This window comes from Dryas octopetala, chromosome 1 (assembly GCF_963921425.1).
Source record: "Dryas octopetala chromosome 1, drDryOcto1.1, whole genome shotgun sequence".
Lineage (NCBI taxonomy): Eukaryota > Viridiplantae > Streptophyta > Magnoliopsida > Rosales > Rosaceae > Dryas > Dryas octopetala.
In genome coordinates this window covers 5,920,769-5,936,906 of record NC_141366.1, presented here as the reverse complement: position 1 = coordinate 5,936,906, position 16,138 = coordinate 5,920,769, and the positions used below count along the sequence as shown (strand labels likewise).

General features: G+C 34.9%; 1 protein-coding gene, 1 long non-coding RNA gene and 2 pseudogenes across 2 annotated transcripts; 2 read left to right on the top strand and 2 right to left on the bottom strand.

Annotated features, from left to right (window-relative positions):
* Window positions 1-8: 8 nt before the first annotated feature.
* LOC147296968 (uncharacterized) lies at window positions 9-520 on the top strand. Its single transcript, XR_015121641.1, has 3 exons — window positions 9-147; window positions 233-292; window positions 380-520. It is a non-coding gene; the product is annotated as an uncharacterized LOC147296968 (long non-coding RNA).
* Window positions 521-4,875: 4,355 nt separating this feature from the next.
* LOC147296967 (abscisic acid receptor PYL12 pseudogene) lies at window positions 4,876-5,594 on the top strand (annotated as a pseudogene).
* Window positions 5,595-7,141: 1,547 nt separating this feature from the next.
* LOC147296966 (abscisic acid receptor PYL12-like) lies at window positions 7,142-7,693 on the bottom strand. Its single transcript, XM_086229399.1, has one exon. It carries the CDS (start codon window positions 7,691-7,693, stop codon window positions 7,142-7,144), a length of 552 nt encoding a protein of 183 aa, XP_086085525.1.
* Window positions 7,694-12,662: 4,969 nt separating this feature from the next.
* Window positions 12,663-13,196, bottom strand: LOC147296965 (abscisic acid receptor PYL12 pseudogene; annotated as a pseudogene).
* Window positions 13,197-16,138: the final 2,942 nt, after the last annotated feature.

Sequence of the window (16,138 nt, the reverse complement as noted above, 5' to 3'; positions counted from 1 at the left end):
AAAGCACCAAATGAAAGCCCCAAAAGGCCAAGTCAAGCTCACAAGCTGCAAAAGTTTAACTTCCACACAAAGTGTGGTAATTGTGGAGAGATTGGGCATAATGTTAGGAGTTGTAAAGCAAGTGTTGGGACTCGGGGCAAAAAGCAGGTAAATAATGGCCTTCTCATTTTTTCATATGTATATGCAATCTATTGTTGGGCTTTGGTTCTCATTTTATCATGTGTACATGCAGGCTGCTAAGAGTGCAAGGACCACTACAGATGGAAGTGCACGCAGGCCCACCAAACTACCAGTGAGTGGACTTGCCCCTTTACTGTTGTCCTGTTACTTGACACTTTAGCATTTAACTTTGGCTGTTTTTTTTGTATGTTTCATGTAGTTCAATAGACAGACCCAAAACAATGGAGAGGGACCATCAAAGAGAACAAATCCATTGAGGAAGGCAAGATGTGTATCACATATGAGCCATCAGGAGGGTGAAGGGCCTTCAAATAATGTCCAAAAAGAAGGGCCATCTCAGCAGGACAACTTTGAGGGTCCATATGAATATGAAAACTTTGAAGGTCCATCTCAGCAAGCCACTCAAGGTCCATCCCAGCCTCAGCCATCCCAATCTTGTGGAGACCCCCAACAACAAGCCCAACCTTATGGAGACCCCCAGCCTCAGCAAGCCCAACCTGGCACCAAGAAGGGCAAGAATAAGAAGCCCAAGACTGCAAACCAGCTATTCAGGGAGAAGTGTTTGAACTTGCAGAGGGCCACATTTGGATGGTTGGATTGATGATGTTAAGACAACCAGTCATTTTTTGAGAACTTTGATATGGGTGGCAGACAATTGTCAAGATGATGTTGGTTTTAGGCTCATTTTGTAAAACTTGCATATTGCCATGTTTTGTGTACTTTGTAAGCATGTGTAGATGTTTGGATGTCTTGTGTTGGTTTTAGGCACATTTTGTAAAACTTGCATATTGCCATGTTTTGTGTACTTTGTAAGCAGGTGTAGATGTTTGGATGTTTGGTTTTAGGCACATTTTGTGAACCTTGGAAGGCTTGTGTTGCTTTTCGGATGATTGTATGCAGGGTATGCAGGGGTTGCAATATATAATGTCATATTACTGCAAAATTCATGTCCATTTATATTAACAGAAAATCTATGTCAATTTATTTCAAATAGGATCAACCATTAATTCATGTCAATTTACTGTCCAAACCCATGCCAATTCACCTTAGTTTTTCATACTATTCATTATCATATTCATGTCGTTTTCATACCATTCCTAATCAAATTCATTGCATAATATGGAAAGAAAATCTAAATAATATATACATTGCAATTTCAGTAAGTAATCTGAACTGCAGTTTGATTTCCAATTGGCATTTGATTTCCAATTGACATTTGACTGCTTAGTAATTGCCATATGAGATGTCAACTATTTGAACTGCAGTTTGATTTCCAATTGGCATTTGATTTCCAATTGACATTTGACTGCTTAGTAATTGCCATATGAGATGTCAACTATCTGAACTGCAGTTTGATTTCCAATTGGCATTTGATTTCCAATTAACATTTGACTGCTAAGTAATTGCCATATGAGATGTCAACTGTTAAATTACGGAATGTAAATTACTGCATTGATATAAATAATTCTTACACCCTTAATAGCATAATAACCAACAAAATTCCCCAGGAGACAACCATACATTGTCAATTTCATTACAAACCCAGTTGGATATTTTCCATACTTATGCCCTTAATAGCATAATAGCCAAGAAAATTGCCCAGGACACAACCAGGGCAACCCACAAGCGCTTTTCTCTAGCATTCTCTCTTTCAACCATTACTCTAGGACCCTCAATACCATTAAGCCTTCTCCGCAGCCCATTGATCACATCCCTTGAACGATCGCACATCTTTGGATCCAGCCACACGAAAAAACCACAACCCGTGTTTTTCTGCAAACCCAACCATTATTATCTCTAACTAAATTATTAAACATAAACCATGAACCAGAATCAACCCATAAATCTCACCCCACTCCACTTTGGACACCCATGAAACCTCCTCCCTGGATTCAAATCTGTCCAGGAGGTGGATATTCGTGCAACCAATCCACAGTGGCAGCGCAGTGATGATTCACCATCAGCATCTTCGTTGTGCGTCCTGCTCTGGTAGCTTCGATGGCTGCTGCTTCGACTCATTTTGAAGAGAAGAGAAAATTGATGAGGGAGAGAGGTAAGCTCGAGCTGAGATAAAGAGATGGGGATTGAGGAGATAAAGAGGGCCAGCTGAGCTGAGCTGGCAGCGGGTGGGTCCCACATGTGGGTATGTGGCATTTGGGGGCTGTCTAGGTGGAAAAGGCTGGGATGCTGAATGGTCCAGGGAGGTCGAAATGACCAATTTACCCTGCCACATCAGCAAAATAGACGGAACCCATGACGGAAATTGGAAGAAGGGGCACATTAGACTAACGTTGTAACTGTTAGGGGGTAAATTGATAAAATTAAAAAGTCAGGGGGCACATTAGGAATGGGATCATAGTTCAGGGGGCAAAAATCATAATAAGCCTATAAAAAATGAAGAGATGTTGGGCCTGGCAATGGACTAGTCTCGGCCATGTAGCCCATGTTTTAAAGAATTTAGCCCACGAGTGTTCCGTTAGATTTAGGCCCATGCTAGATTTTGGATTTTGGAATAGGGATATTATAAAAGAACTTCATTGTTTGCTTTTTAAACTCCACATGAGAGGTTTTAGAAAGCAAACAAAGTGAGCATGTGAGATTCAGAAAGCAAACCATGAAACCAATGCCTACAAGGTATCAGTATTTAGTAGGTCTTCTTTGACATATGATTCAAATTAATGCAGGATATGAGAAAGTGTTCTAATATTCATTATTCACTTAAATTTCGTACTAATCTCGTATTTTTTGTCCCACGTTCGGAAAAACTTCCAGCATTTGAAGCACTTTAATTTGCATCTGCCAAAAGATATTTTATATTCATACATAGATATATATGAAGCAAAAGTGTCCCCTAGTGTGTTTTGTATTATATACTGTGTCGACAGCTTTTAATTATGCAAGTGAAGTCTCCATATATAATCCTTCTTCTGCAACTCACAGACTGATCAGCATCATATCATGATAGGTTTTTCTAACAGTTTTCTTTCGTCACAAATACATGTGTGTCATGTGAAGTCCATGTGGGATTTGTAGTTTATCATGATATATGGAACTGCACAAAGAGTCCACTAGCATATACAATAGAAAAGTATGCATCAATCGTTAGTGTATTTGCACTTAATTGTTTGATTAATCTTCATTGGAAAACTCACAAGTTTGTATTTAAATCGAGTAGGAATAAGTGAGTACTTATGGATAAGCATTAAAGGTTGAAGCTCTACGTACTACCTACAGTCGTAGCTAACCTGCTTGCAAAATACTGATACGTTGGATTTTAGCACCACTAGGTAGTTTTTGCCGCCTTTTTGTGTTTGTCTTATTAATATATGAGTAGAATAACAATTATAAGACATCATATTTTAGTGTTACACTGTCATTTTTTTTTTTTTTTTGAAAATTTAGGTGGAAGGGGAATCGAACTTGATGCAGAGGCAAATTCTACGGTCCTTTCAACTGGACGAGGCAAATTCTACGGTCCTTTCAACTGGACTACTCACGTATCCACTAATTTATGTGTTTACACCCTAGGTGATATTAAAATGGGATATTTTTTAACATTTAAAAGAGAAATTTCACTAAATTAATAATTAATTACCATTAATAATGGGTAAAATGTGGATTTAATGACTATTGTATATAATAGCATACCTTGTAAATAATAGAAATAGTATATATTAGTGAGAACTGAGAAGTGCTTATTTAGGAGACATAATGTGAGGGATAATACATTCAATCTATGGATGTAACATAATAATTAAAATTAATATAATTTATTATTTTTCACTTAGTTTCTCAATTAAGTCTCTTAGATGCGCGAATTTGAAAGAATTTAGGTTGAAGTATTCAAAAAGTGTCACTATAAGAGCATCCGTAGTGGTTGTTTAATAGTTCAATTGTTAAATTTTGTGAACTGTTTTGGCATTTATTGAACTGAAGTACAATTTTAATTGCAGTGGTTATTCAATAATTCAATTCAAAAATTTAAGATGAAAAACAAAAAAAATATAATGCAGTCCATGTGTCGACATAAGAGAGACTGTAGATATATATTTTTTTAAATGGTGGCCAACTTATTGAAATGAATTTCACTTCATAATTCATATTTTTTATCTCTAAAATAAACTATTGATTCCTAATTTAAAATAAGCTCAAATATAATAAATCATTTTTTTACTTTTAATTCAATTTATTGCAATAAAATTAAAACCAACCTTACAACTGCATATGCTTTAATAGGCTGTGCATCTCTGTTTACAATGTATGTTTTGTTATTCATATCATCATATGAGACTATTTATGGTCACACTTCCATTTATGATATGTATGGAGCCACGTGAATCCCAACAATATAACCTTGAAAACAGTGATCCTTCAATTCACGTGTCTATTTTTGTTATTTTTGGTGAATCTTCAACTTGTCTATTACTTTAACCATTTCTTGTGAAATAATCCATGTCACGTGAAGTTAATCTGAGGTAGTCCAATGACAAGCATTAACTTAGCCGCCCACCCACAGATCGAATCAAACTGATCAAGTCCCAAGACATCTTTTGGGCCCTGCACCCAAAACTACAACCAGTCAACCACTATATATTCCCATCAACCCTCAACCTTTTGCGCCAACTTTTGCAAATCAACACCTTTTTTTTTTTTTGGGTCAATCAACACCACCTTATTAACAACAACAACAACAACAACAACAACAACATCGATCTGGCCATTACCCATATATATATGATGAACAGCCACCACAAGCAAGCCCTGTTGCCAAACCAGTGTGGGTCGAGCCTTGTCCAAATCATAGACGCGCCACTCCCTCTGGTTTGGTCCATCATTCGCCAATTCGACAAGCCTCAAGCCTACAAGCAGTTCATAAAGAGCTGCACCATGCGCACTGGGACCGGGGGCACGGGAAGCATACGCGAGGTGAAGGTCAGCTCTGGCTTGCCCGCCAACACCAGCATGGAGAGGCTCAACAAGCTCGATGACGACATGTACGTCATGAACTTCAGCATTGTGGGTGGGGACCACATGCTTGCAAATTACAGTTCTACCACTACGGTGCATAAAGACTTAGGAGATGATGATGATGATCAGAAAGGTAGAAAGACTGTTGTGACCCAGTCGTATGTGGTGGATGTGCCAGCTGGGAGTAGCAAGGAGGATACTTGTTTGTTTGCTAATACTATTGTGGGTTGCAATCTCAGGTCTTTGGCTAAACTTACAGAAAAGAGGGCTGCTAATTAATTAAATAGCTTCCAGGTTTAATTAAGGCTTCTATAAATTCAGAGTTGAAGGGTTTAATTTCTTCCCTCCCCATTTGATTTGTCTGCTGTTTTTGACTTCTTGTAATAAATGTGTGATATTGATCAGTACTTTATGCTAAGAAACTTCATGTATTTCATTTCGGGTTTAGATCCTTCTAATTGTCTTGACAATTCTTGAAGTTCAAATTCAAGAATTATAATGTATCTTTGAATTTTAATATTAAACCTTAAATAAAATAAGAGAACTTTTTAGAAATTGAAGGTTTTTTTTTTTAGGCAAGGCATGTATATATGAGGAGAGAATTCAAATTTATTTCTCTTATTAAACCTGGGGTTAGCCCAGTAGTGAGGGAATTATATATGATAGGTTAGGGTTCGATCTTCTTTAAAAAAATATATATATATTAAGAATACTCGAAAACTAACTGGTTAGTAAGTTAATTAATAAGAAGTTAACTACCATGTTGGACTCACTGTATAATGTAATTTCAAAATCTGAACTATCTATTTTTTAGTCCATAATTTAAAGATCATCTCTATAAAAAATCTCTAAAATCGAAGTCATTTAGCCATTTGATTATAATAACAATTATTTATATACTTTTATCGAAAATAGTGATCGTCTATTTATTTGATCACAATTAGATAACTAAATAATTTCTAATGTAGTTGATTTTTTACAATGATAATCTTTGAAATATGACCTAAATAATGAACGATTCGGATTATAAGATTAGTTATGTGGTGGGCTTAAAAACATAATTAGTTTTATATTAACTTACTAACTAATTATCTTTAGAGCACTCCACTATATATATATATTTCTCTTATCAAAAAGAAAAGAAAGTGAGGGCAAGTTGCTACTAAGGGGCCCAAAAACCTTTTATTTTCCTCTCTCTTATTGCTGACTAAGGCCATGGCCATACACCCAAACTCTCACTGGGCAAGAAAAGAGTGTTTTTTTAGTTTTTTTTGGGAGACAGAAAGCCAGATAATTAAGAGTCTAAAACGAGAAATTGTACATGAACACAAAATACAAATTTTTTAATGAGAATCCAGACCCAAACGCAGACTACCGCTCGTTAAGTCCCACGAATCCCACCTGACCAAACAACTTCCATTGGTGGCCCAGAAAGAGTACGTTGTATACTTACATGAATATTATGCTTTCTATCCCAAACGTTTGAGGCTAGTCGATCTTTTCTGGTCCAGTGAAAGATTGAGTGTTCCCACTGCCATGCACGTAAAAGCGCTTTGACGCTTTTTAAAAACACTGTCAAACAAGCTGAAAGAAAGTCTGGAGAGCGCCTTGGCTTTGGTTTCCCTTTTTTTTTTTTTTGAGCAAACATTGGAAATTAAAAATAGTACATAATGTCAAATATTTAGCTTTTTTGCCAAAATTGGTATACGTACAATAGCTTTTTTTTCCGTAATTGGCATACAGTAGCTTTTTTTTGCCATAATTGGTATACAGTAGCCTTTTTTTGCCAAAATTAGTATACAGTTGCTTTGATATCAAATATTTATTGCAACAAGAAGTCAACAACGGACAGCATATATATAGCAAATTAGCAACAACAAAAACAACCGCAAATTAAACAGGGTTAGGTTCTAGGCTTCTAGCTAGAAACCTGTCAACTCGATCTCAAACAAATTAAAACGTAACCTTAATAAAGATTAAGATAATTAAGTAGTTAATTACCAGCCATCTTTTCCGTAACCCTAGCCAATGACCTAAGGTTGCAGCCTATGATAGTATTAGTAAACAAACAAGTGTCCTCCCCACTACTCCCAGCAGGAATATCCACAACATATGACTGAATCACAACAGTACTACTCTTTCTACCTTTCTCTTCTTCTTCTATGTGCACTGTGGTTGTTGAACTGTAATTCACAAGCCTGTGCTCCCCACCCACAATGCTAAAATCGATGACATGCATGACGTCGTCGAGCCTGTCAAGCCTCTCAATGCTGGTCTTGGCAGGCAAGCCAGAGCTGACCATCACTTCACGAATGCTTCCTATGCCTTCATTCCCTGCACGCATGGTGCAGCTTGTTATGAACTGCTTGTAGGCTTGAGGGTTGTCGAATTGGCGAAGGATGGACCACACCAGAGGAAGTGGTGCGTCTATGATTTGGACTAGGGATGAGCCACACTGGTTTGGTAAGAGAGTGTGGTTATGGTAGCTGTCCATTTTCATGGTGGGTTGTGTTTGAGGTTGGTTTTGGGTTGGATAATGTAACATGCATCTGGGGTTTTAAGGGTATCAACACTGTTTGTTGAATACGGCACTGTTGATTTGCTAAGGTTCGAAAACGACAAAAGTTTGAGGCTTCGAGTAATTGAGTTGTTATATTCATCTCAGTCCAAAAAAAAAAGTTGTTATTCATCAAAATAAGGAGACTTTGGCTTCTTGTGCAGTTGTGCCAGGCTAAAATATGTCTTGGGACTTGAGTTCATTTTGTAACTTCGTGGCCAAGTTAATTAATCTTCTAGGTTAACTTTGAGATAATTGTATTCATATATGAATACAGAATATAATCATAATACAATTTTGTAGATCAATAAGAGTTTTAATGCGTCAAGCCTTCTCAAAAATTTCAATCTTATCTGAAAGAAATTAATTATTTATCAAAATATCTCTCTCACACTTTTTAATGATCCTGCATGTTGATCTTTAATTTGTATTTGGAGGAATTTTTTTGAGTTGAGTCCATTGTTATGGACCCCATGTATCGTGGATGACAGTCCATTCAAGTTCAAATCTCCGGTCTCCCCTCCCTTTACTAAAATGTCATTATCTATAAATAGAATACCTATCCATTTTCGGTCACCTATCTCATATGTTGACATCTGTACCTTTACTTAACACCATCTTAACATTGTTAACTCTTAATTAAAAACAGAAAAAGAAAAAAAGAAAAAAAGAAAACAAATCCAAAGACACCAATCAACCGAACAAAAACCCACCAAGACCCTTCATCCTCTCTCCACAACCCACTCTCTGCTAGTCCAATCTCAGAACCAACCATTTGAACCAAGATTCAAAACCCGGCCACTCTCATTTGTTTATCATCTGTTCTCTTTTTTTAAGGAACCCAAACCTCACTCCGGAGCAATCAATCTGAGTTTCTTTAGAGATTTTACAAAACAATCTATCATGGTGCTTAGTTGAGGGGTTGAATAAGAGGATGGGAATGATGTATTTTTTCGGGTTTAATACAAAAATGGTCTACCAATTTTATTGTGATTCTCAATTTAGTTCATTAACTATAAAAAATGTTAATTTGATCCACGAATTTTCTAAACAGTACCAAAGCAGTACAAATATTAACTTTCATCCAAAAAATTAACAGAACTAGTCATGTGTACGACATATGACTGCATTTTCAAGGGTATTTCAGTCCATTCATCACATTTTGGCTTAAATTTTTTTTTTTTTTATGGAATTAAGCTAACGTTTGTACTGGTTTGGTATAACTTGGGAAATTCGTAGATCAAATTAACAGTTTTTATAGTTAATGAACCAAATTGAGAATCACAGTAAAATTCGTGAACAATTTTTGTATTAAACCGTGTTTTTCTTTCTATTATTTTTAATTGACGAAGAAAGGGGAAGGGGTCGACGAGATCTATTAGGGAGGAGGGAGGGTTGGATTTTTATTTTAAAGAGATTAAAGCTGATTTTCTTTTTTGGGAGCAGTACTATAGATCTCAAATTTGTATTCCTATTTTGAATCTCAAATGATATGTCTGTACTTTATTGATTCATACATGGCCCACCCAAATGATTATTAATTTTAAAATAAATAAAACACTAACATGTATATTTGGAATCTGAATTTGGGATATAAATTTAGAATCCCTATCATTATTGAATTGGATAACCTAAATAGGTGATACCAAATCTAATAATTTGTGGGATGATGAGCCCGTTTGGCACTGCTTCTTAGAAGCACTTTTATTTAGTAGCGATTTTATCCGAAGCGCTTATGTTAAAAAGCACATATAAATTTTTATAAAACTTCTAATTTGTTCATGCAAAAGTACTTGAAAAGTGCTTTTTGAGGGATCAACTGACAGGTGCTTCTCAAAAAATCCCTTAAAAATGCTTTTATAACTCAGAATCACTTCTATTATTTTTGTCAAACGCTATTAAAAGTGCTTTTATTAATTTGAAAATATTTTTTATAATTTCAAAAGTAGTGTCAAACGGGTAAGGCTTACTAAGAGAACGATCCACTTGATATCCACTTGAAGCTTTAAAGTCATAGGGCCGTGAGGTCATGCGGTTGATTATAATTATTTTTAATTATTTTTGCAAGACAACGGTGTGAAATTAATGTAGGTGTTAGATATGGACAGATGTCGTAAAAATAAGCAAGGAGACATGAAGGAGACGGCCTTTAACTTGTACGGCCTGGTCTTGTTTATTGGGCTTTTACTGCGTTTGAGCCCGTCCTTTAACTTTGGGCTTGTTATAGAGAGATTCACAGGCCGGATCATTTAATGGACAACCTTTAGACTCTAGACCATAACAAACAAGAGTTTTATTTTATTTTTTTTTTCGCCCCTGAATATAACAAACAAGAGTCTAATTAAAAGAATCAGGGTGTCCTAATATCGATGATGGACAGATTAACAAAAACACGATCATAATTATATGGGCTTTATGAATTTCTTTTCTATCACTTTATTCACAAAGAACTTGCCCCAAACATTCTATTGAAACAACCAAACCTATTCTACTATGGTGAGCTTGAACTCCTAATCTCTAATCTAAGATAACTTAGGAAATTAAACTGGTTTGGTAACACTGTAACAGGGCATGCTTGTGGTAGCTGTCCATTTTCATGATGGGTTGTGTTTGAAGTTGGTTTTGGGTTGGATAATGTACTTGGGGTTTTAGGGGTGAGTGACAACTCTTTCTTTGCAGTTGTAACTTGTAATTGGGTACACACTACTGTTGATTAAATAGGGGCATTGTTGATTTGATAAGGTTCGAAAACGACAAAATTAAGGAAGCTTTGGCTTCTTGTGCCAGGCTTTAAGTATGTCTGACTTGAGTTCAATTTGTGCCCTCGCGGCTAAGTTAATCTTTCTGCAGGTCAACTTCTTGTACGAGTTATTACCCAACAAAAAAATTCTTGTACAAGATAACTTTGAAAAGTACAGTTAAGATATTTCAAATTCAGTTTGAGAGTGTTTTATAATTTATAAACCGTATATTTGGAGCTCATTTATTTAGAACAAATAAAATACTAATATATATACTATTACATTATTTGAGATATAAATTTAAATATTATTTAAATTTTAATTAATGATAATTGTTGAATAGCCCAGTTAAAAAGGCCGTGAAATTGCTCTGTCACTTTCTACTTAAGTTTAATCCCCTTTCTCCTCAAATCCAACAAAAAAAAAAAACTTTTAATTAATGTATTTAAGAAAAAATAAAATTAAAACCAGCCTCTCATCTTTCTAATACAAATTGTAGATCAACAAGAGTTCTAGAGGGAGAAGCCTCCTCAAAATTTCAACCTTATCTGAAAGTTATTTATTAAAATGCCTTTTTACTCACCCTTTTTAGTGATCCTCCAAGTTGATCTGCTTTAGGAGCCATTTCTATATGCATATTTTTCTTGGCCTCAACTCCTTTTGCGCGCTGTGGAATTATTAACGTCTCTCTTGTTTCCTGGGCTTGTACCCGCTTTTAGGCCTCTCCTTTGCCTTTGGGCCTCTCCTTTTTTTAGGGCCTATCCTTTGCCTTTCGGCTTTTTTTTTTTTTTGTCAGGGCCATTCGGCTTGTTATATATGCATATTCAGACCAGAAAAAGAAAGGTCTCACAAAGGAGAGCTACGTTGAAAGAATCCGGGTCCTAAATTTAATGATGGACAGATTAACAAAAAGACCATCATAATATGGGCTTTATGACTTTCTTTTCTATCACTATATTTACAAAGAAGTTGCCCCAAACATTCTCGTTTTTTTTTTTTTTTTTGGTGTAATGGCGGTCGAAGCTCAAAGAGAAACAAATATTTACATGGGCACAGCTAGCTCTACCCTTCCCAAACCTAGAACATCAGCATCCAACATGAATAATAGAGAATTAGATTGTAATGCAAGTGATTCTAACCATTACTAAAATGAATAAATAGACAGTAAATTTAATTGTTACAAAAATTATTTATTTATTTGATAATAACTTAATGATTAAGGCCCCGTTTGAAATTGCTGTGGAGGACCCAAAAGCTGCTGTGGATGACAATTTTCAATCACCCACAGCAGTTTTGGTGTTTGGTAAAAAAATGAAAAAGTACTTTGCCCCACAATTCTCAACTCCCCACAGTAAAAATAAAAAGCAGGTTTGTAGGTGTTTTTAAAAGCTGCAATGAATCACAGCAACAATGAAAATTTTATTTTACCCATAATACCTTCATTGATTTTTGAAAATCACATCTTAAATTAAAAAATAGGTCAATTGTTAATTATATTTAATATTGTGAACATTAATTATGATATTTTATTTGTACGATAAAAATTATAATATACCCAAAAAAATAATAGGCATACTTATTTAATAATGTTGTTTTTTGAAAAAATTAATGCTAATACAAATTTGTAGCCAAAAATTTCAAAAACATGTAAAAAAACATTTTATTTTTATCAAACAAATAAGTGAAAAACACTTTCAGCATCATGTCCATTTTAGTCATTATAAATAGCCACAACAGTTTTACATTACAATTTACCAAACACCTTCATACTACTTTTTGTATTCACAGCACTTTTGAAAATATAGTTTATCAAACACTCAACTGCTTTACTTCATAGCTGACTTTATTTTACAGCTCTTTTCCTTCACAGTTGTGTTTTCTCACAGCAATCCCAAACTAAGCTTAAATGATTTTTAATTTAATTAATTTTTTATATACATAATTTTTACATAATGATTAAAAAACTGAATGGTTATAATCATAAAATTACGTTGCAAATTAGAAAGGAGAAAAAAAAAGGTATAAGGAAAAGGGGGAAAGGAAAAGGTAGTTAGCATTTGTCTTATTTTCTACTTCACATGCGTGACAACAACACATATATAGCAACAACAAAAACATGAAAACTAAGCAGAGAATCCAAATCTTAATTGCGGATTCTCTCAACTCTCAACTCTATAAAACCCTTAATATATAACTAAGCCTACCAATTAAGCTAATTAATTAGCAGCCATCTTTTCCGTAACCCTAGCCAATGACTTAAGGTTGCAGTCGATGATAGTATTAGCAAACAAACAAGTGTCCTCTTTACTACTCCCAGCAGGAACATCCACCACATATGACTGAGTCACAAGAGTCTTTCTACCTAGTGGAACAACTGTAGTGGTAGAACCAAAATTTGCAAGCCTGTGTTCTCCACCAACAACGCTGAAATCCATGACATGCATGTCGTCGTCTAGCTTGTCAAGCCTCTCCATGCTGGTCTTAGCAGGCAAGCCAGAGCTGACCATCACTTCACGAATGCTTCCTATGCCTCCATTCCCTGCACGCATGGTGCAGCTCTTTATGAACTGTTTGTAGGCTTGAGGGTTGTCGAATTGGCGAAGGATGGACCACACCAGAGGAAGTGGTGCGTCTATGATTTGGACTAGGCTTGAGCCACACTGGTTTGGTAAGAGAGTGTGGTTATGGTAGCTGTCCATTTTCATGGTGGGTTGTGTTTGAGGTTGGTTTTGGGTTGGATAATGTAACATGCATCTGGGGTTTTAAGGGTGACAACTCTTTCTTTGGAGTTGTAATTGGGTACAATACTGTTTGTTGAATACGGCACTGTTGATTTGCTAAGGTTCGAAAACGACAAAAGTTTGAGGCTTTGAGTAAATGAGTTGTTATATTCATCTGAGTCCAAAAAAAAATGTTGCAAATGCAGCAAAGTAAGGAAACTTTGGCTTCTTGTGCCAGGCTTTAATATGTCTTGGGACTTGAGTTCATTTTGTAACTTCGTGGCCAAGTTAATCTTCTAGGTTAACTTTGAGATAATTGTATTCTTGAATACAAAATATAATATCATAATACAATTTTTTAGATCAATAAGAGTTTTAATGCGTCAAGCCTTCTCAAAAATTTCAACCTTATCTGAAAGAATTTAATTATTTATCAAGATATCTCTCTCACACTTTTTAATGATTCTGCATGTTGATCTTTAATTTGTATTAGGAGGAATTTTTCTGAGTTGAGTCCATGGAGAGAATCACTAAAATGATGGTCTTAGCAAGTGATCCAACATGATGGTCAGCACCGGCGTGCGTCTATGGTTTGAACCAGGCTTGAGCCACACTGGTTTGGTACGTAACAGGGCATGCTTGTGGTAGCTGTCCATTTTCGGGATGGGTTGTTGTGTTTTAGGGTTTTGTTTGACGTTGGTTTTTGGTTGCACAATATAATATCTTGGGGTTTCTTCCTTTGCCCTTGTATTTGTATTTTAATACAAAAAGAATACATAATGTAAGCGATAGAACATTCAAAATAAATATGTTAAATAATGATGGACTACTTAATATGTTAAGAAGTTTTAACATTATTTCCTATTTAAGCTCGTATTGAATATGTTAAACTTCTTATTTTAAAGTGTTATATAATTAAGATGGTAATACATAGTTAACTTTCCAGCCTTACATCTTTTTGCAAAATTTGTAAGAGAGAATCGTGGACAATCAAAAGCCTTTCAATCTTTCATCTTTCCAATACAATTTTGTAGATCAACCTCTAAGAATTTTAATGCGACAAACCTCCTCAAGAATTTCAGCCTTACTTGTCAAGATGCCTTTCTCTCACAGCTTTTAATGATCCATGTTCAGTTGATCTGGCTGTGTGCCCGCACTGCCCAAACCACTGTTTTTAAAAATAAACCCCTTAGTACTTGTCTTCTTTGAAAAGGACAAATTCTTGGCTTCAACAATCATATTTATATACGTACAATTCTGGGCCTAAACTCTTTCTACGCGTTGGTGGCAAGTTGGCAACGGGCAAGCAGCGCTGATTCAATGTTAATTATGTTAGAGTTAAATACAAAAATGGTTCATAAATTTTACAGTAAATCTCAATTTAGTTTATTAACTATAAAAAGTGTCAGTTTGATCCACGAACTTTTCAAGTTGTATCAAAGCAGTACAAACGTTAACTTCTATTGAAAAATTTAACAAAAAGTGATCATGTGTATAATAAGTGACCACATTTTCGGAGGTATTTTAGTCCGTTCATCACATTTTTATGTGACCAATTCCGTTAATTTTTGGATGAAAGTTAGTGTTTGTACTACTTTGATACAAATTGAAAAATTTGTGGACCATATTGACACTTTTTATAATTAATATACCAAATTGAGATTCACTGTAAAATTTGTGGACCATTTTTGTATTTAACCCATTATATTACATTTAAAGATGAGGTCTGAATTTTAACTTTTCGTGATGAATTAATCCTCAACTTTAAAATTTATGCACCAACTTCCTTCTAAAGATGAGATCTGAAATTTTAATTTTCTTGATGAATTAATCCTCAACTTTAAAATTTATGCACCAACTTCCTTCTAAAGATGAGGTCTGAATTTTAAATTTTCGTGATGAATTAATCCTCAACTTTTAAAATTTTCTTAGTAATGACTAATGAATTAAAAAACAAAAAAAATTAATGGCGACGTGTTCCAAAATCGACGTTGCAACTTGCAACTTTGCAAGACATTGTATATAGTCGTGACATTGATTTTGAACACGAAAGAATTCATGATGATCTCACACCGCACATCATTTGCTACCAAAAGCTGACGTGATAAATTAGATGGGCCTCTTTGTTTTTTTTTTTTTTGCCAAATGACATTTTTGATCTCTGTATTTTTATGAAATTTTTGCTTTGGTCCTTTTTTTTTTTTTTTGACAGTTTTATTATGTATTTTTAATACGATAATAATTAAGTTTAAATAGTTAACTACGTTTAAATTAATGATGAAAATTTTGTCGTGCATTGTACGTGAGTGACATTTCAAACATCTTTTTCCACCTGGTATATAAACTCATATCCACCCTTATATGCAATTAGTAAGGAAAAATAATAATTTTTCACGTCATTGAATATATTAAATGACGAATATGAGTTTAAATAAACATTTAGGTGGACTAAAATATTTGAAATGACATTCATGTGCAAAACATGTGCTTCCACGTCGAATTTTCCGTCAATAATTTAAACAATAATAAATATTTGAATTTAATTGATATCATATAGAAAATATATGACCAAAATTACCAATAATAAAAGTACAGGACCAAATTAGAAATTTGGTGAAAATACAAAGACTAAAAATGTCATTCGCCTTTTTCTTTATTGTCTGAACTCTAAGATGGAACTCTCCCTATATGCCCTTTATCTAGCATAGTGAGGTTGTCCTATGTTTGGGGTTCGTTCCCGCGTTTGGGCCTGTCCCTTGCCTTTGGGCTTTCTATATATGCATATTCAGACCCAAACAAAGAAAAGAATACAATCTAACAACAACAGCTAAGTGAACTCTTAGGGCCCGTTTGTTTTACCTTCTTAATAGGGATTGGCTTAGTTAAGACCTTAAGCTCATGTTTGGTAAGCTTGGGATTAAAAAAAATGGGGCTTAGTGAATCCCCTCTAACTTAAACGAACCTTCTTAGAT